Source organism: Carcharhinus amblyrhynchos, chromosome 14, assembly GCF_965287045.1.
Source record: "Carcharhinus amblyrhynchos chromosome 14, sCarAmb.v2.hapA, whole genome shotgun sequence".
NCBI classification, from domain to species: domain Eukaryota; kingdom Metazoa; phylum Chordata; class Chondrichthyes; order Carcharhiniformes; family Carcharhinidae; genus Carcharhinus; species Carcharhinus amblyrhynchos.
This window is the reverse complement of record NC_137337.1, coordinates 55,778,974-55,799,373: the sequence shown is the minus strand read 5'-3', so window position 1 is coordinate 55,799,373 and position 20,400 is coordinate 55,778,974. Positions and strand designations below refer to the sequence as shown.

Genomic DNA, 20,400 nt, shown 5'->3' with positions numbered 1-20,400 from the left:
AGATGTTAGGCTTACCAGTCTATAATTCCCAGGTTTTTCTTTGTGGCCCTTCTTAAATAATGGCACAACATTTGCTACCCTCCAGTCTTCTGGTACCTTACCCTTGGCTAACAATGCAAATATCTCATGATGTGGAGATGCCGGCGTTGGACTGGGGTAAACACAGTAAGAAGTCTGACAACACAAGGTTTAAGTCCAACCGATTTATTTGATAGCAAATATCTCGGCCAGAGCTCCTGCAATTTCTTCTCTAGCTCACATAGTATTCTTGGATATACCTGGTCAGGGCCAGGAGATTATCCACCTTCATGCATTTTAATACGGCCATCGCCGCCTCCACTGGAATGTGAACTGTCCCCAATATATCGTCACTAACCTTCCCAGGTTCCCAAGTCGTCTTGTCTTTCTCCACAGAAAGCACAGAGGAGAAATATTCGGAAATTCCATTTGGAATTTCTCACCCTGCAAAAGTGCTGCCTTTCTATCCATGGATCTGCATTCCCAAGAGTACATTGCCAAAATGGCCAAAAAATCTTCAAGTTCACTTTTACTGCATTGATCCCCAACTCTTTCCTCAAAACCCCAAGCTAACAATCTGGCTTTGGCCCTGCGTATGTCCTTTTGGATATCCAACTGTGTGACAATGCTGGCTGTCAGCCCACGAATTGGTATGTGAGCCATCTCAGCTGTATTTACAACATGGGCTTGTGCAAGTGCACAAACTATGGGAGAGACTTATCTGTAATGAGATGCAGACAGAGAGGTGAGGCTATTGGGAATTTGGAGCTGACTGGGAATTCAGTGCAGAGGGGAAAGAGATGCTTTCTGGTTTTTTTTTCCTCCTCGCTTTCTAACTTTTAAATCCTAAGAGTGATCCTGCCGTGCTGCAATAGTAGAGGAGAAAAGGAAAAAGTTCAAGTAAGCATTTAATACTTCTATCTTTTTTTGTGTTTATAGTTTGAAAGGGTTTTATTTGGTCGTAAGGAGAATCAGGAACGAAGGGCCTGAGAGACTTGGATACAATCTGATATCAAGCAATTTCCAAAAGTTAAATTTAAAAGGATAAGCCATGGTATGCTCTTCGTGCTTTATGTGGGAATTTCCAGTGCCTGGGGCCAGCACGTGTGCAAGAAGTGCCTTCAGCTGCAGATCCAGGAAGCCTGAGTTTTGGAACTGGAGAGTCTCCTTGACCCCAGCACCAGGGAAGCAACATAATATGTTGCTTGTGACCACAGAAACACCTATTGATCCCCCTTTGAATTGTATGCCCTGTAACTATTGCATTCTCAGACTTCTTAACCCTCCCCTCTGCAGCAGACCCAACCATGATGCAACAAATTTAGCTGTTGCTGTTTTCCCCCTTCAGCTGTATCCAAAGTGGTAAATCTGTTTTGCAAGGGAATAATCACAGAGATTCTTGCATTGCCTGCCCAGCCCTCTTGCTCTGTTGGTGATCACCCATTTCCTTCCTGTCTTCGGAGTCTGTGGCCACCTCTCTATATCTGCTTTCCACCATACTCTCCATCTCACAAATGCTCCACAGTGTCTGCAGGTGCCACTCTTGCTCCAAAACTTGGGCTTCCATGAGCTGCAGCTGGAGACACTTCCTGCATATATGCTGGCCCCAAGCTTGGAAATGTTCCTGGCCTCCCGGATGGAGCACAAAAAGCATACCATGGCTTGCAGCTCTCGTGCCACAACTTAAATCTTTGGAAGATACTTCAAATCAGATTACATCAAATTCACTTAGGTGCTTCTTTCATGCTCTTCGTTATTGCTCAGTTTAATCTGTACAGATATAAACCATAAAAATGACCTCTGAAGCAATAAGTGATAAAACTACTTAGCCAGCCTTACCCACTACTTACCAATTATCCCTTTCCCTTCTGTCCTCTACTACAGAAAGGATTTAAAAATTAGAAAGCATGGTGAAAAAGTAGAAGCGCTTCTTCCTCTCCTCACTTAATTCCCACAGCTCCAAATTCCTAACAGCCCCGCACTCACTCGGGCTGTGGTCTCACTTCGGGTGAGATCTCTCCCACAGTTCATGCGCAAGCTCACAGACATCTTTAACAGTCTACTGGAAACAGGTGGGACATAGTGAAATGTGTAATTAATTAGCTTACAAGCACAGAATTGGGCACAAGTTTCTGCCATTCTTAACAGTGGGATAAGGTCTGCAAAACCCACTTGCCACCACGCTTAGTCTAAAAAAAAAAGGAAAATTCTCCTCTATAATTCTGAGAGCATTAGTTGGTTCACACTTACTGTGAGCAATTCGGGTCCTCCATGTTATAAATAAAATATATAGCAGCAGTGGGGGTGCAAATAAGGTTTGTGAGGACACTATCAAAACTGAAAGGTTCTCCATATCCGGAAAGATTGAACAGGCTGCGATGGTTTGCATTGAAAAAAGACAATGGGTAACCTGACAGAGGTCTTTGAGATTATGAAAAGATTTGTTAGGATAGATATAAAGATGATGTTCTACTTGCTGGGGAGACCTGAACTGGGTGTTGCAAATCCTAAGATAATCACCATCAAAGTCATTCTAGAATTCAGGTGAAACTCCTTAACCCATGACCACTTCCATTGTGAAGGACAAGGGCAGTAGATACATGGCAGCACCATCACCTGCAAGTTCCCCTCCAAGCCACTCACCATCCTTACTTGGAAGTTTATTGTCATTCCTTCCCAGCCACTGGATCAAAATCCTGGAATTCTCTCTCCGCACCCCCCCGCAATGATGTTATGGGTCAACCTATAGCACATGGACTGCAGCAATTCAAAAAGGCAGCTCAAGGGCAATGAGGAATGGCCAATAAATGCTGGCCTGCCAATGACGCCCATGTCCCATGAATGAATTAAAAAAAAGTATTTAGAATGGAACTCATAAGAGTAGTTGAGGCAACGAACAAGATTAATTTAAGAGAAGCCAGTTAAACACATGAATTGAGAAGGAAAGCTCTGTTTAGTGGAATCACATAGAAATATGAAAGATAGGAGGAGACCATTTGGCCCTTCGAGCCTGCTCCACCATTCGTTATGATTATGGCTGATCATCCAACTCAATAGCTTAATCCTGCTTTCTCCCCATAACTTTTGATCTCATTTGCCTCAAGTGCGATATCCAGCTGCCTCTTGAATACATTCAGTGTTTTGGCATCAGCTACTTCCTGTGGTACTGAATTTCACAGGATCACCTCTCTTTGGGTGAATAAATGCCTCTGCACCTCCGTCCTAAATCGTCTACCCTGAATCCTCAGACTGTGACTCGTGGTTCTCGACTCCCCCATCATCAGGAACATCGTCCCTGCATCTACCCTGTCTAGTTCTGTTAGAATTTTATAAGTTTCTATGAGACGCCCCCCCCCCCCCCCCCCCCAATTCATCTGAACTCCAGCGAAAACAATCCTAGTCAATCTCTCCTCATACATCAGTCCCTCCATCCCCAGAATCAGCCTGGTAAACCTTTGTTTGCACTCCCTTAGGACTAGAACGTCCTCAGAAAAGGAACCAAAACTGCACAGAATACTATAGGTTTGGCCTCACCAACCCCTGAATAATTGCAACAACATATTCCTGCCCCTGTACTCAAACCTGCTTGCTGTGAAGACCAGTATACCATTTGCCTTTGCTGCCTGCCGCACCTGCATGGTTACCTTCAATGACTGGTTCACAAGGGCTGCACGCTCCCCTCTCCCAATTTACAACCATTCAGGTAGTAATCTGCCACCTTGTTTTTGCTTCCAAAGTGAATAACCTTACACTTATCCAAATTATACTGCATTTGCCATTTAGTTGCCCACTCACCCAACCTGTCCAGATCATTCTGAAGGATCTCTTCAACGTCATCACAGTTTACCCTCCCACCCAAATGGTATGATCTGCAAACTTTGAGATGTTACATTTTGTTTCCCCATCCAAATCATTAACATATATTGTGAATATCTGGGGTTCCAGTTCCAATCCCACTAGTTACCGCCTTCCAATTTGAAAAGTACCCATTAATTCCTATTCTTTGTTTCCTCTCTGCCAACCAGTTTTCTATCCATCTCAATACACTTCCCTCAATCCCATGCGAATTATATTGGAGATCATCAAGAATATTGCACGATAATCTCTTATGTGGGACTTCATCAAATGCTTTCTGAAAGTCCAAATACATTAACTGGCTCCTACTTGTCAACTCTACTCGTTACATCTTCAGAGAATTCCAACAGATTTGTCAAGCATGATTTCCCCTTCATAAGTCCATGCTGACTCTGTCTGATCCTGCCACTGCTTTCTAAATGCTCTGCTGTAAAGTCCTTGATAATGGTTTTGAAAATTTTCCCCAGTACCTGTGTTAAGCTTACTGGTCTAGCCTATTTTCTCTCTATCTCCCTTTTTGAATATTGGAGTGACATTAGCTACCCTCCAATCTGCAGGGACTGTTCCCAAATCTACAGAATCCTGGGAGATGACCACCAATACATCCACTATTTCTAGAGCCACTTCCTTAAGTACTCTGGGATGTCGAGTTGGCTGAGGAAGTGTGGGAAGAATCCTGTGTGGAGCACAAACACTGAGGTGGATGAGTGCTATGCTGTTAATACTATGTAATCAGTCAAGTTACAAAGTCAACACTAGCCAAGGTTTCATCCAATTTACATTGGTTAGTCCTTGATAACTAACCCTTGCAAACAACATCCCATTCTTCATATATCCTTGCATATGTTGTCAGCTGCCAAATTCATTCCCACCTGTCCTGGAACTCTGAACCACTTCAATCAGGTTTTATTGTAATATGTATAATTTCCATTTTTGCATAGAAGGTGAGATCTCTTTAAAAAAGGATGGTGTGACAACGGAAGGGAGAACATTGGAAGCTCTGCTCCGTGGGGAGGCACTGGAGAAAAATGAATCAAAAGATGAAGAAGCCCTCAATGAAATTCAGGTCTGTCATTTTATCACTTCAGGGAAGTGGCAGTTGGCAGAGCACAGCTAATCTCTGCAACAAGGGTAACCAATCTTTATATTCACAGGAATTATTATATCAGTCTCTTGTCATCAGACCATTTGCTGTTTACTGAGAGTTGAACTTCTGAATTATAGAATTCCTACAGTACAGAAGGAGGCCCATTCAACCCATTGAGTCTACACCAACTCAGAGTGAGCATCTTACCCAGATGCATGCTCTTAGCTCACTTTCCAAAATCCCCAACACCACCAATTGGGTAAAATTTGTGATGAGCTTTAAACTTCTCTTTTATGACACAAAGTGCCTCTGACTGATATAATTTTGCCTTTCTCAAAATTTTGCCTTTGCACAGAAACTTTTTTTTGGGGGGGGGTTGGAGTGAGGGGGTTGCAAGTGATGATTGCTGCAGACAATGCCAACTCCAGTCTGCTCCATGCATAGTGTCTTGAGGTTCCACAATTGACTTGTTTCTAAGATGCTAGACATTGCAAAAAAGGTTCAATTGTGAAGTCAACCTGCCCTGTCTTGCTCTATATTCCTCTAATAAGGTATCGCATTAACCAGAAAATCTTAGTCATTTTCTACTTAGGAATATAACACTGGATTTGATCTTTAACATTTTTTAAATGAAGTCAACAAACCCTCATGAAATTATTCAAATTGCATTCAGGACTGGACTTGAATTGTTTATTTTATCCCCTATGATTGTATGGCTATGAAATGTGGATAACTTATAGCTATCAAGAAAAAAAGCTCAATAATTTTTGTGTTCATTGAGACATCTCATGGAAGAACAGAATTATGAAGACAAAGTTCCCAAATAAAGTAGAGGCATCTTTGGCTTGGGGCTAGTTACATACCTAAGGATTTGCTGAACCATGAAGTAGCCAGAGTAGGGTGGCCCAAGCTTTGCTTCAAGGATGTTCAAGGAAACATTGATTCTTGCATTTGGGAGACAGTAGCTGATCACAAAAGAAAATAGCAACATCACCAATGAGTCTGCATGCTCCACCATGAATAAGATTGGGTCTCTTTGTCCATCAGCAAAAGTGCACCATATTAAGCTATCCCACCCCCAATGAACGTGATATGCTGCGTGTCTATATTAAAGTCATAAAGTTATGTAAATGGAAGGATGTTGACAACGATCATATCCACTTTGAATCAATTCTTTAAGCACTTTATCTTCTTTGTATGTGTATGTTCTTCTTAATTTCCACCCCAACCTCCACAAGCCAATTGGCCCAGCTGGCTTTGCATTATTATTCAGTGTTGGAAACTTGTATTCTATTCTTCTGGCCTTTGACAAGAGAGCTATTGTATTTGTCTAATTGCACATTAGCAGCTGCTACTTTGATTTTGCGTAGTCAACAATTCTTTACTGTTTTCCCTGCAAGATGTACCAGGAGAAGGAATTACTTATTCCAGGCCTGCAATTAAAAGGGTGGCGCGGTAGCACAGTGGTTAGCATTGCTGCTTCACAGCTCCAGGGACCCGGGTTCGATTCCTGGCTCACGTCACTGTCTGTGTGGAACTTGCACATTCTCCTCGTGTCTGCATGGGTTTCCTTCGGGTGCTCCGGTTTCCTTCCACAGTCCAAAAATGTGCGGGTTAGGTTTATTGTCCATGCTAAAAATTGCCCCTTAGTGTACTGGGATGCTTAGATTAGAGGGATTAGTGGATAAAATATGTAGGGATATGGGGGTAGAGCCTGGGTGGGATTGTGGTTGGTGCAGACTTGATGGGCTGAAGAGCCTCTTTCTGCACTGTAGGTGTCTATGATACTATGAAAACAAATGATTACTGTTTTGGCTCACAAGATTCCCATTCTTTCAATAAACAAACTTCCTTCACATCCTCCTAATCTGTAGGCTTGTAGGTTGCAGGTCAAATTCTGCATAATCCTTGATCTTTAGACATTGATACTTACAATAATTTGTTTGGATCAAATCAGAAAAGAATTGCAGCAGATGCTATGCTCAACATCCAGTGTATGATTGCCAACAACTCCTTTTAGAATTCTGTAATAATGAATGAGGTTAAATTTACTACATCTGCTAGCACAATGTCTACGCACTCCTGTACTGCTTATTTTAGAAGCGTAATTTAATTACTTGTAGTTTCTGCAGAAGTTGGTTCAGTACATTAAGGAATCCTTTTATTTACGACTGGTAATAATAAAGCCTGTTTGCTTGAGGTTTCTTTCTGCAGGATACTTTTATATATAAAATTGAACAAATCATGCATTGAATTAATTTCCAATTAAGACTTTGTCGTTGATGAAAGTCATTTATTTTGTTAAAAATGTAAATACACCAAGGTATCTTAATGAGAGTGTACATTTTAATAGATTCTGCGTAACAGAGCGCCATGTTAAAAAGAAATGGAGGGAAATGGGAAAGATTGAGTGGTTTCCCTATCCCTTTACTTGTAGGCTAATCAAGTCTTCTGCTCAGAACAATGTCTGTGTTCTAGACCGCAACCATCAGCAGCACCACACACCCATCTGCAGATTTTCTCATCAAAAACTAAGTGCCCCTCTGTAACATGACTTATACTGCAAGTGATACAGGATCGATGGTGACATAATGGTAATGTCACTTGACTCATAATCCAGAGGTCACACTCTTAGTCTGGAGACATGGGTTCAAATTCTACCATGGTAGCTGGAGGACTTTGAATTCAATTAATGAATCTGGAATTGAAAGTTAGGTTTCAGTAGTGATGCCCATGAAACTCTCATCAGTTGCCTTAAAAGCCTATCTGATCCATTAATTTCCGGAAAGAAATCTGCCATCCTTACCTGATGTGGATCACGTGACTCCAGATGTACTATGGTTAACTCTTAACTGCCCTCAGAAATGGCCTAACAAGCTATTCAGTTCAAGAGCAATTGGGGACCCACATCCCAAGAACAAATAAAGCAAAAGAACAAAATGGGCATAGTTGCTGAAAACTATTGAGATAATGCTATGGGGTTTGGTGTGGTCCTGCAGCAGGCGACGGTGCAGAGGGACCTCGGGGTCCTTGTGCATGAGTCGCAAAAACCCAGCCTGCAGGTGCAGCAGGTGGTCAGGAAGGCTAACGGGATGCTGGCCTTCATAGCGAGGGGGATTGAATATAAAAGTAGGGAGGTCTTGCTGCAGCTGTATAGGGCATTGGTGAGGCCGCAGCTGGAGTACTGTGTGCAGTTTTGGTCGCCGCACTTACGCAAGGATATTTTGGCCTTGGAGGGAGTGCAGAGGAGGGTTACTAGGCTGATACCGGAGTTGAGGGGGTTGAGCTATGAGGAGAGGCTGAATAAACTAGGCTTGTACTCGTTAGAGTTTAGAAGAATGAGGGGAGATCTCATTGAGACATATAAGATGATGAATGGGATGGATAGGATAGAGGTGGAGAGACTTTTCCCGCTCAGAAAGGACAGTAGGACTAGAGGGCACAGCCTCAAGATAAAGGGGGGGTGGTTTAACGGAGTTGAGGAGGAACTTCTTCACTCAAAGGGTGGTGAATCTCTGGAATTCTCTGCCCGTTGAAGTGGTGGAGGCTGCCTCGCTAAATATTTTTAAGACGCGGGCTGATGGGTTTTTGATAAGCGAGCGGATTAAGGGTTATGGGGAGAGGGTGGGAATGTGGAACTGAGCCATGACAGATCAGCCATGATCTTATTGAATGGCGGGGCAGGCTCGAAGGGCTAGATGGCCTACTCCTGCTCCTGTTTCTTATGTTCTTATGTCCTAATAATTGAACCTTTTATTGCTACAGAGAGTTCTGGACAATGAGGAAAATACAGATGATTTGGAGGAAGGCGATGATGTTCCAAAACGTAAAAATAAACCCAGAAGACGGGTAAGAGCAATCCCTAAAAGAGACAAATTAATACAATTAAATTTGGTCTTCAGCTTTTAAATTCTCCAAATAAGTATTTCTACATTATATTTATTACTTTCCATCTTTGCCCATCATTGGCAAATTTTAGTAAGCTATAATTTCTTGCATAATGTAGAGAGCATCATCTTGATTTGAATGCTAGTGAACAGTTTTATAATTGTGGATTTTGATGCAGAATTGCTTCATACTTGTAGGGTTTTTTTAATTAAACAATTTTGTACTGGAACTTTGAGAGGACTCGGCTGAAATTCCTGAATAGCTTCTTGCAAGTATAGGAAGTTTAGAGTTTATTTATTAGACACAAGTGAGGCTTACATTAACACTGCAATTAAGTTATTGTGAAATTCCCTACTCACCACAGTCCGGCACCTGTTCAGGTCAATGCACCTAACCAGACTGTGGGAGGAAACACACACAGACACAGGGAGAACATGCAAACTCCACTCAGACAGTGACCCAAACTGGAATCGAGTCGTACAGTTGATTCTCTCCAGGGATTTTGCAGAGAAAATGACTTGTTTCAAACTGCTTTCATGTGCTCTCTTCAAAAAGTCCTCTTATTTTTGGCAGCCCTTTCAGTGAGTGCATCTTGTGCAGTTTATGTATGAACTTTGCAGCTTTTACTCTCTAGTATACAAAGTTAGTGAAGCCCAGGATTTGCTGCTACCCTAACTAATAATGACACTGCATGTGTAAACTTACATAGAATTCTAATAAAATATTTCTTCAAGATGGAAAGTAAGAAATGTGAACCACTTTGTTTAGATTGAAACAGATGAAGTTTGCATTTATTAAAAATTATGTTGGGATAAATAAAGACACAGATGCTGTGCAGAACAAGAAGTAGTTTAGTATGCATGTGACTACTTGGAGTTTTGTTTTCCCATTCCTGACGAGTGAACTCCTGAACATAGAACATTACAGCGCAGAACAGGCCCTTTGGCCCACGATGTTGCGCCGACCAGTTAAAAAGCAATGACCCTCTAACCTAAACCAAACCCTTTCCATCCATAAACCTATCCACGGATCTCTTAAACGCTCCCAAACTAGGCGCATTTACAACTGCAGCAGGCAGGGCATTCCAATCCCTCACCACCCTCTGGGTAAAGAACCTACCCCTGACAGCTGTCCTATAACTACCACCCCTTAATTTAAAGCTATGCCCCCTCGTGCTAGCTTTCTCCATCCGAGGAAAAAGGCTATCACTGTCCACCCTATCTAAACCTCTAATCATCTTATATGTTTCAATAAGGTCCCCTCTTAGCCGCCTTCTTTCTAACGAAAACAACCTCAAATCCCTCAGTCTCCCCTCATAGGACCTCCCCTCCATACCAGGCAACATCCTGGTAAACCTCCTCTGCACCCTCTCCAAAGCCTCCACATCCTTCCTATAATGTGGGGACCAAAACTGCACACAATACTCCAAGTGCGGCTGCACCAGTCTTGTACAGTTGCAACATGACGCTGCGGCTCCTAAATTCAATCCCCCTACCAATAAACGCCAAGACACCGTAAGCCTTCCTAACAACCCCATCTACTTGATTCCCAACTTTCAGGGATCTATGTACACATACACCTAGATCCCTCTGTTCATCCACACTATTCAGAGTTCTGCCATTAGTCCTATACTCCACACATCTGTTATTCCTGCCAAAGTGAATTACCTCACACTTTTCCACATTAAACTCCATCCGCCACCTCTCGGCCCAGCTCTGCAACTTGTCCAAGTCCCCCTGTAAACTAAGACACCCTTCCTCACTATTTACCACACCTCCGACTTTGGTGTCATCAGCAAATTTACTAATCCACCCAACTATACCCTCATCCAGATCATTTATAAAAATTACAAACAGCAGTGGCCCCAAAACAGATCCCTGAGGCACACCACTCGTAACTGAACGCCATGACGAATACTTGCCATCAACCACCACCCTCTGTCTCCTATCCGCCAGCCAATTCCTGATCCAATTACCTAAATCACCCTCAATCCCATACATCTGCATTTTCTGCAGAAGCCTTCCATGGTGAACCTTATCAAACGCCTTACTGAAGTCCATATATACCACGTCAACTGCCTTACCCCCATCCACCTCTTTGGTCACTTTCTCAAAAAACTCAATAAGGTTAGTAAGGCACGACCTACCCTCCACAAAGAGGAGGTATATACCCTCCTGAAGAGGAGGTATATTACTGTAATATCAGAGATCAATGTGCTTGCTTGTATCTGCGCTGCATTAGAACAGCCAATCACTGGAAAAATTTTTGACTTCTTTAAAACCTTCTCTTAACTTGTTCTGAACAATACAATTTCACATGTCCTACCTCAATCAACATCATTAAAACATTTTATCTGTTCATTAACAGATTGCTATTTGTGGATGCTTACTACATTACTAGAATGATTATGTTTCAAAAGCACTTTATTAACTGCCTTGGGGTGTTGTGAAATGCAAGCTTGATCATAAATAAGCAAGGATGAAACATTTGTCACGCTTTCTACTGAAGTTGCATTCTCCCCTTACTCACATCTAAATTATGGAGGTGGGGGATGCCATATTACAGTTTTATGCTCCTAGCATTGTATGTCTGTTTATATCTTTACACTCCCTAACTCCTAATTATAAATGTTTAATAATTGCAAACCTTGTCATTCTTGCAACTAATACCTCTTAATATTGTATAATAATTTCAAATAGTTGTTAAAAATTATTACATTTGGCTTTTAGGGAAGTACTATTAATTTTTTTAATTATAATGTTCAGATTGTGGGGAAACCATGCTTTAATATTTTGTGTAACTGAATAAGGAATTAACATTGATACAGCAGATGCTTGAAATCTGAAATAAAAACAGAAAATACTGTAAATATTCAGCAACATTAACTGTTGCTTTCTCCACAGCTACTGCCAGACTGCTGAGTATTTCCAGTATTTTCTGTTTCTGTTACAAGATTAACATTATTCTTTTATCTTATGCTGAAAAACTGTTTTAAAAAACCATTATTATTTTTCTCATTAGTGCTAGGTCGGTGTGACACTGCTAGGCAGAGGGATCTGTGTGTACAAGTACACAAGCCACTAAAAGTGGCAACGCAAGTGGAGTAGGTTGTCAAGAAGGCATATGGCATTCTTGCCTTCATTGGCCAGGGCAATTAGTTTAAAAATTGGCAAGTCATGTTGTAGCTTTATAGAACCTTAGTTAGGCCGCACTTGGAATATAGTGTTCAATTCTGGTTGCCACACTACCAGAAGGATGTGGAAGCTTTGGAGAGGGTACAGAAAAGATTTACCAGGGTGTTGCCTGGTATGGAGGGCATTAGCTATGGGGAGAGATTGGAGAAACGTGGTTTGTTCTCACTGGAATGACAGAGGTTAAGGGACATCCTGATAGACGTCTACAGTATTAAGGAGGGGCATGGACAGAGTGAATAGTCAGAAGCTTTTTCCCAGGGTGGAAGAGTCAATTATTAGAGGGCATAGGTTTAAGGTGCAAGTGTGAAGGTTGAAAGGAGATGTTTGAGGCACGTTTTGTACATAGAGGGTGGTGGGTACCTGGTACTCGTTGCTGGGAGAGGTACTGGAAGCAGATGTGATAATGACTTTTAAGGGGTGCCTTGACAAATGCATGAATAGGATGGGAAGAGAGGGGTATGGTCCCCGGAAGGGTCGGGGGTTTTTAGTTCAGATGGGCAGCGTAGTCAGTGCAGGCTTCGAGGTGTCGAAGAGCTTGTTCCTGTGCTGTAATTTTCTTTGTTCTTTGACGCCAAACTGGTAGGTTAGGTTGTGGATATCTTTGTAAGCTTCCAGCCTGTTGCCGAGTCACATAGCTTTGGTTTCCTAATTTTTTTTAATTAATGCATCTTGGAGATTTTTTAAACTTTGAGAGATATGTTTCTCTGTATTTGTAGTTTGTAGCATACTGATGACAGAAACCAAAAGGAAAGCTCATATTTAAGCTCCTAGGTTTCAGTGTTCTAAAATCTTAATTTGCCACCTCAAATTAATAACCCATCGCTATCCCCAACTGACAGCTGCTGAATCAATCAAATTTTGAAAGTGCAATAATCTATAAATTCCTTAACTGATTCCTTTTGCAATATAGGTGGACAAATGGACAGGTATAATATGATTAAGAATAGTCAGCATGGCTTTGTCAAAGGCAGATCATGCCTTACGGGCCTGATTGAATTTTTTGAAGATGTGACTAAACACATTGATGAAGGAAGTGCAGTAGATATAGCATATATGGACTTCAGCAAGGCATTTGATAAGGTGCCCCACGCAAGGCTTATTGAGAAAGTGAGGGGGCATGGGATCCAAGGGGACGTTGCTCTATGGATCCAGAACTGACTTGCCCACAGAAGGCAAAAAGTGGTTATAGATGGGTCATATTCTGCCTGGAGATCGGTCACCAGTGGAGTGCCCCAGGGATCTGTCTGGGACCCTTACTCTGTGATTTTTTATAAATGACCTGGATGAGGAAGTGGAGGGATGAGTTGGTAAGTTTGCTGATGGCACAAAGGTTGGAGATGCTGTGGATAGTGTGGAGGGATATCAGAAGTTACAGCGAGACATAGATAGGATGCAAGACTGGGCAGAGAAGTGGCAGATGGAGTTCAACCCAAATAAGTGTGAAGTGGTTTTGGCAGGTCAAATAGGATGGCGGAATATAATACTAATGGTAGGACTCCTGGCAATGTGGAAGATCAGAAGGACACTTAAAGCAGCTGCACAGGTTGGAGCTGTTGTTAAGCAGGTGTAAGGTGTACTGGCCTTCATCAATCGAGGAATTGAATTTAGGAGTCGAGAGATAATGTTGCAGCTATATAAAACCCTGGTCAGACCCCACTTGGAGTACTGTGCTCAGTTCTGGTCGCCTCATTACAGGAAGGATGTGGAAGCCATAGAAAGGGTGCAGAGGAGATTTACAAGGATGTTGCCTGGATTGGGGAGCGTGCCTTATGAGGATAGGTTGAGGGAGCCCGGCCTTTTCTCCTTGGAGAGACGAAGGATGAGGAGTGACCTGATAGAGCTGTATAAGATGTTGAGAGGTATTGATCGAGTGAATAGTCGGAGGCTTTTTCCCAGGGCTGAAATGGTTGCCACAAGAAGACACAGGTTTAAGATGCTGGGGCGTAGGTACAGAGAACATGTTAGGGATAGGTTTTTCACCCAGAGAATGGTGGGTGTGTGGAATGGGCTGCCAGTAATGGTGGTGGAGGCAGATTCAATAGGGTCTGTTAAGAGACTTTTAGGTAAGTACATAAACTTAGTAAAATAGAGAGTTATAGGTAAGCCTAGTAATCTCTAAAGTAGGGACATGTTTGGCATAACTTTGTGGGCCAAAGGGCCTATATTGTTTTTCTATGTTTCTATTCTATGTTTCTAAATACATTCCTGGCAGTTTGCTGTCTTAGGGAAATTGATCAGTCCTAAATTTCAGTCATCTAAATTTATATTTTCTTGAAATATACAGACACGTGGTATGGGTAGTAGAAAAAGGATCGATTCCACTGCTCAGGAAGACCACAATAAACCATATGTTTGTGACAGTAAGTAATGCAACACTGTGATTACAAGTAGAAATTGTCTTTTGCTGCTTCCTTTGGAAACTGCTGATCTCACAAGTAGCAAAAGTGTCTCATCTCCCCCTCTGGTCTGCTACCTTTATGTCTGTCTTCTGTGAAATTCATTCTTTTTTCTCTTGTTTCTTCTCTGTTTCAGATAGTTACAAACAAAAGCATAACTCAAAAACATCTGACAAAGGTGCTGTTCAGTCTGAGTAATTGTGCATAGACTGCAGCTGGGATGATTTGCTTCTTGTCTGTTTTTAAATTCCCTTTTTGTGTATATTTATTCATAATATGGTGTATCCATGATTACTTAACTCTACTGAAGTGATTAACATTTTTAGAAAAGGCACTGATTAAAATGTATATTGACATAGTTGATTGTATGTAAGTAATGTGGTACCATATTATCTTCTTTCTCTAGTCTGTTGCAAGCGGTACAAGAACTGTCATGGTCTCAGTTATCATCATGTTCATACTCATTTAGCTGACGAGGAAGGGGATGATGACCGAGACTCAGAGTCTCATTCGCCGCCACTCCTGAGAAATGAAGGTCATAAACGTAAGATGTGCCAGTTGCTGTACTGTGCCAATGACAACAGGCATTATAACATTGTAACAAACCAAATGATCCGGGGAAAATTTCTATGCTCATCATATTAGCAGAATTATAAATATGCTCGTGGATTTCCTCTGGTATTTCTGGCAAAATTGTAACTGATAATTCTGAGCATTAATCTGTTTTTCCTAAAATATGCTGACCAGAGAGAGTCTTCAAGAATGCATTAACACATTAATGTAGGATGGTATGTGCAGAATTAAAGGAGTAAAAGATGGTATTATTAACAGGGATGAATTTTGTACAGAGTAAAATGGGATATTCAAATAGGGGTGAAATGGTTGTCTTTAAAATTAATTTAGAAAATGTTTACTTATTTTCCTGCTGCCATCTATATTTATAACTCATCAAAGCTTGACTTTTGGGCTATTTCATAGAACGTCTACAATACAGAAAGAGCCATTTGGCCCATTGAGTCAGCACCAACTCTCCGACAGAGTATCCCACCTGGCCCTCTCCCTGTCCTAGTCCCATAACCCCACACATACGCCATGGCTAATCCATCTAACCAGCACATCACTGAGGGGGAATTTACCATGGCCAATCCACCACGTTTTTGGACTGTGGGCGGAGACCAGAGGACCCCGAGGAAACCCACAGAGATGCAGGGTTAATGTGCAAAATTGACACATAGTCATCCAAGGCCAGAATCGAATGCGGGCCCCTGGTGCTGTGAGGGTAAGGTGAGCAGTGTATTTACGGGTAATAGCTTTATACTCCCTTCTGGTTTGAAATTTTATGGAAAAAGTCATCTCATTAACTTAGTTCATTAAATATAAATTTTCAGAGTTTGACTTGGAGCCAGTTTAGCGCAGGAATGAAGTGAACTGGAGTGCTAAAGAGAATTTCTCTCTGCTTTGACGACAAATCATTAATGAAGTCTCACAGAAAGATATATGGTTTGACAGTTTTGCAGTGAAAGCAGAGATTGAGCCCAGACGATTTAAGGAGAAATGGATAGGTAAAGGAGAGTCTGGAGAATTGCCTTGGGATGAGCAGACAGCTGAATATTGATCAGGATTTGCTCAAGCATGCAAGGTCATGGACTGAATACTTGCACCAGGGAGAAGAGAGGCAGGGATCAGGAGTGATGATTCTGATTAGCCCGTTACTATAGAAACCACACAGACCTGAATGTGGTGATGTACAGCAGCAGCTAAAAATAATTTGCTCAGATGTGCCCTTTCAGGGAAACATTGTTTTGATTGCATCCTGTGTGTCAGATATTGGCACCATCTACTCAGCAATAATCAAACAAGCAAAGGTGGTTGGCTGTTCGTGCAGATTGAAGAGCGCGGGCTTCATTTTAATGAATTGAAGTTTTTATTGTGTTTCACCTTTATTCTCTATTTTATACACTGCTCAAAGTTGGCTGAGATTCTCCGGTCTCCCAGTCATGTGTTTCTCAGCGGTGGAAGATGACTTGCTGTTTGGTGGGATTTTCTGATTCTGCTGCTGTCAGTGGGATTTCACACTGAAGACACCCCATACCACTGAGAAGCTCACAGGTGGGGGTGTGCTGCTGGCAGGAGCAAAGAATTCTGCTGGCATGAATGGCCAGAGAATTCCGGCCAATGGTTTTATATTTGCTGGCAGGAGCTAAAATATACCCACTAATAAGCTACTTGGTTATGAGAGCTAAGAATTTATCAGCTGATGGTTCCAAATCATGTGTATTAGTCGAAGTCTACATCCAAAAAAAATTCAAATTCTTCATACCGAGAGTCAATTTTTTAAAAGTTCACAGATGAATTAACTTCATCCTCTTACCCTAAACTATTACTTGTCGATCCACACGTGTGCACTTGCTGTGCAAAACCACACAATGCAGCCCATAAGTCAAGAATTGTTGACATTTTCCCATTTTCTTTTTTAATTGTTTAATTTCACTCTTCCGAATAATGTTTTCCCTGTTATTGGTTCTTTTTGCACTTTCTACTGACTTACTCCCTGCCCTTTTATTTTGCTTCTTTTGTGATCAATTTTATTCTACCATTATTCCCTTCAAATCAGCTCAATCTCAAACCATCTTATTTCTTGTCATTAAAACATTGCAACTTTCACTTTTGCCTCAGGGATTTTGAGCAATATAAAGGATATTTGTGCATGTAACTTTCTCCTTTTAGCAGTTAGCACTGTAAAGAAGATGGGGAAGGTTAATGCACACTGTTTATGGATTTACGAAAGTGAAATCATACTTGACAAATCTATTGGAATTTTTTTAAGGCTGTAACTTGTAGAGTTGATTTGGGCTTTCAGAGCCTTTCAACAAGAGATTAGTGTGTAAAATTAAAGAGCATGGGATTGGAGGTGGTGTATTAAGAAGGATAGAAAGCAGATTGGCAAATAGGAAATAGAGTAGGAATAAATGGGTCTTTGCAGTTCCTGACTCCCCAAAGCCTGTCCATCATCTACAAGATGTCAAAATCTAGACTTCTGAGTTTCACTTTAACACAAATTAACACAAGATACTTAACTGACAGATTGTCTTTATTTTACTTGCTAGCTAGGGGTTTTGTTCTCAGCACAGTGGACCTAGACACCATTCCATCGGAAGAAGAAAATCATCCTGGTTCATACAATTCTGTTAGTTGGACACAATCCAATTGAAAGTGTTATAAATGATATACTTTATGTATGTGTCCAAAAGAAGAAAATATTGAACCACCCTGATCTATGAGATAACGATACTTCATGGAATACCCCAATATATCACCCCTAAGCCTGTCGTCTAGTCTCTTAGTCAGACATTATGGGCCCGATTTTTACCAAAAATTCACACCCATTTTCAGGCACGAAATCACAGTAAATTCGGGCATCTGGCCTTTAACGCAATCTGCCCCTGAATCCGAGCAGATCGTGGATTCGGGCGTGGATCTGGTCCACGTGCATTTAAATCAATTTTAATGAATCGTGCGCCCACCTCTCCCATCAAATCCCATTTTACTGTCTTCTGGTCCATTTCGGGTCCGTGCTGTAAGTGACCTGCTGAATAAAAATTCAAAGCCGATTTTTATTTTGCAGGGGATCCTCCGAAGTAGGTTCGGAGCCTGCAATGGCTCTCTGACCCAGATTGTCCTCTGTGTGGAATGCCCTGCCTGCTGCAGTTGTAAATGCGCCTAGTTTGGGGTCGTTTAAGAGATCCGTGGATAGGTTTATGGATGAAAAGGGATTGGTTTAGGTTAGAGGGTCATTGTTTTTTAACTGGTCGGCGCAACATTGTGGGCCGAAGGGCCTGTTCTGCGCTGTTGTGTTCTGTGTGTGTGTGTGTGTGTGTGTGTGTGTGTGTGTGTGTGTGTGTGTGTGTGTGTGTGTGTGTGTGTGTGTGTGTGTGTGTGTGCGCGCGCGTGTGTTGGGGGTGGTGTGGGGGAGTGGTGTCAGCTTATTCTCTGGCTGGAGGGGGAGGAGGGGAGTGAGGTCACATCATTGGTTGTGAGGGGAGGACTGATCGTTGTCTGGTGATGGTGGGGGGGAGGGCTGATTGTTATCTGGTGGTGGGGAGGAGGAGGCAGATCAGATGTTCCTCTAGAGGAGAGGGGGAGTGAGGCCCAGACCATTCTCTGGGGAGGGGGGTGTGGGGTGAGGCCAGATCGTTATGGGGAGTGGAATATGCTGCTAGAGGTGGTGTGAAAGCAGGCACATTAGCAACATACAAGAGGCATCTGGATGGGTACCAGATTTTTGATAGCTATTTTTGATAGCAGTCTCACAAAGCATCTTCACTAGAACAGTCTCACATGGGCATCTTTTAATTGATAAAGGGGGCCTACAAAAGCCATCAGTATTTTATGGCCTTGTCTGTGAAGTTAACTGAATCTCCAAGGGATGTGGTCAACTCATCTTCAGGATATTTCCCAATTATAGCCCTGATAAGTTTGTTTATTGCCAACATAAGCAATATGTATATGTGTTTCATTACCAGTTCAATCACTGAGCTTTTTATCACTATCTACAATTAAAAAGGGGTATCATCATGTTACCATTTATTCTTGTCAGTTCCCACTAAGTCCCCACCATAACTCTTTTGTTAGCTAAGACATATTAATATCTTTCTGACTCTGTTTTGATTAGAAATTGTGAAGGCAGCTTCATTAAAACTCACTGTTGTTGTGAGAGTTCTTTGCATTCTTTCCAAAGCCTCCATGTCCTTCTGGCTGTATGGCAACCAGGACTGCATGCAATACTCAAAATACAGCCTACCCAAGGTTTTGTATAGCTGCAACTCTTGTACTCAGTGCCCTGGCTGATGAAGACTAGCATGCTGTATGCTTTCTTAATCACCTTGGTCATCTATATTGCCACTTTTGAGAACTACGGATCTGCATGCCCAGATCGCTCTGTATGTTAATGTTCCTAAGGGTTCTGCCATTTACATTATAATTTACGTCTAAATTTGATCCTCTATAATGCATCACCTTGCATTTGTCTGGATTAAACTCCATTTGCCATTTCTGTGCCCAAATCTCCAATCTATGTCTTGTTGTATCCTCTGACAATCGCTGACACTATCAGCAACTCCACCAATCTTCATATCATCCCCTAGTTAGACACACCCCGCCCCCACATTTCCTCCAGATCATTTATATATGCTACAAACAACAGAGGGTCCTGCACTGATCCCTGAGGAACACCACTAGCTACAGATATCCATTCTGAAAAACACCTTTCCATCGCTACTCTCTGTCTTCCATAACCAAGAAAGAAGTCTCACAGCACCAGGATAAAGTCCAACAAGTTTATTTGGTAGCACAAGTCACTAGCTTTTGAAGCACCTTCATCAGGTGAGTGGGATTTCAGTTCACAAACATGGCATATAAAGACACAAACTCAATTTACAAAATAATAGTTGCAATGCGAGTCCTTACAGGTAATCAACTCTTAAAGAGTATAGACAATGTGAGTGGAGAGAGGGTTAAGCACAGGTTGAAGAGATGCGTATTGTCTCCAGCCAGGACAGTTAGTGAGATTTTGCAAGCCCAGGCAAGTCATGGGGGTTACAGATAGTGTGACGTGAACCCAAGATCCCGGTTGAGGCTGTCCTCGCGTGTGGAACTTGGCTATCAGTGTCTGCTCAGTGACTCTGCGCTGTTGTGTGTCGTGAAAGCAGCCTTGGAGAACACTTAACCGAAGATCAGAGGCCAAATGCCCATGACCGCTGAAGCGTTCCCCAACAGGAAAATAATATTCTTGCCTGGTGATTGTCGAGCAGTGTTCATTCTCCCATTGTCGTAGCATCTGCATGGTCTCCCCAATGTACCATGCCTCGGGACATCCTTTCCTGCAGCGTAACAGGTAGACAACATTAGCGGAGTTGCAAGTGTATATACCGTGTACCTGGTGGATGATGGCATCCATGTCAAT

The 20,400-nt window shown here is 42.1% G+C and overlaps 1 protein-coding gene across 2 annotated transcripts in view; it reads left to right on the top strand.

Moving 5' to 3' along the window:
* The window catches only part of LOC145352690 (zinc finger protein DPF3-like), a 153,262-nt gene that overhangs the window by 108,959 nt on the left and 23,903 nt on the right, over positions 1 to 20,400 (top strand). Inside the window, exons 4-7 of one of the 2 annotated variants that reach the window (XM_080202910.1) lie at positions 4,818 to 4,939; positions 8,726 to 8,809; positions 14,327 to 14,402; positions 14,845 to 14,982. In XM_080202910.1, the coding sequence (XP_080059036.1) occupies positions 4,818 to 4,939; positions 8,726 to 8,809; positions 14,327 to 14,402; positions 14,845 to 14,982 (420 nt within the window). Of the gene's footprint in view, positions 1 to 4,814; positions 4,940 to 8,725; positions 8,810 to 14,326; positions 14,403 to 14,844; positions 14,983 to 20,400 lie in introns of both variants that reach the window. The other variant, XM_080202908.1, reaches the window with a different exon arrangement.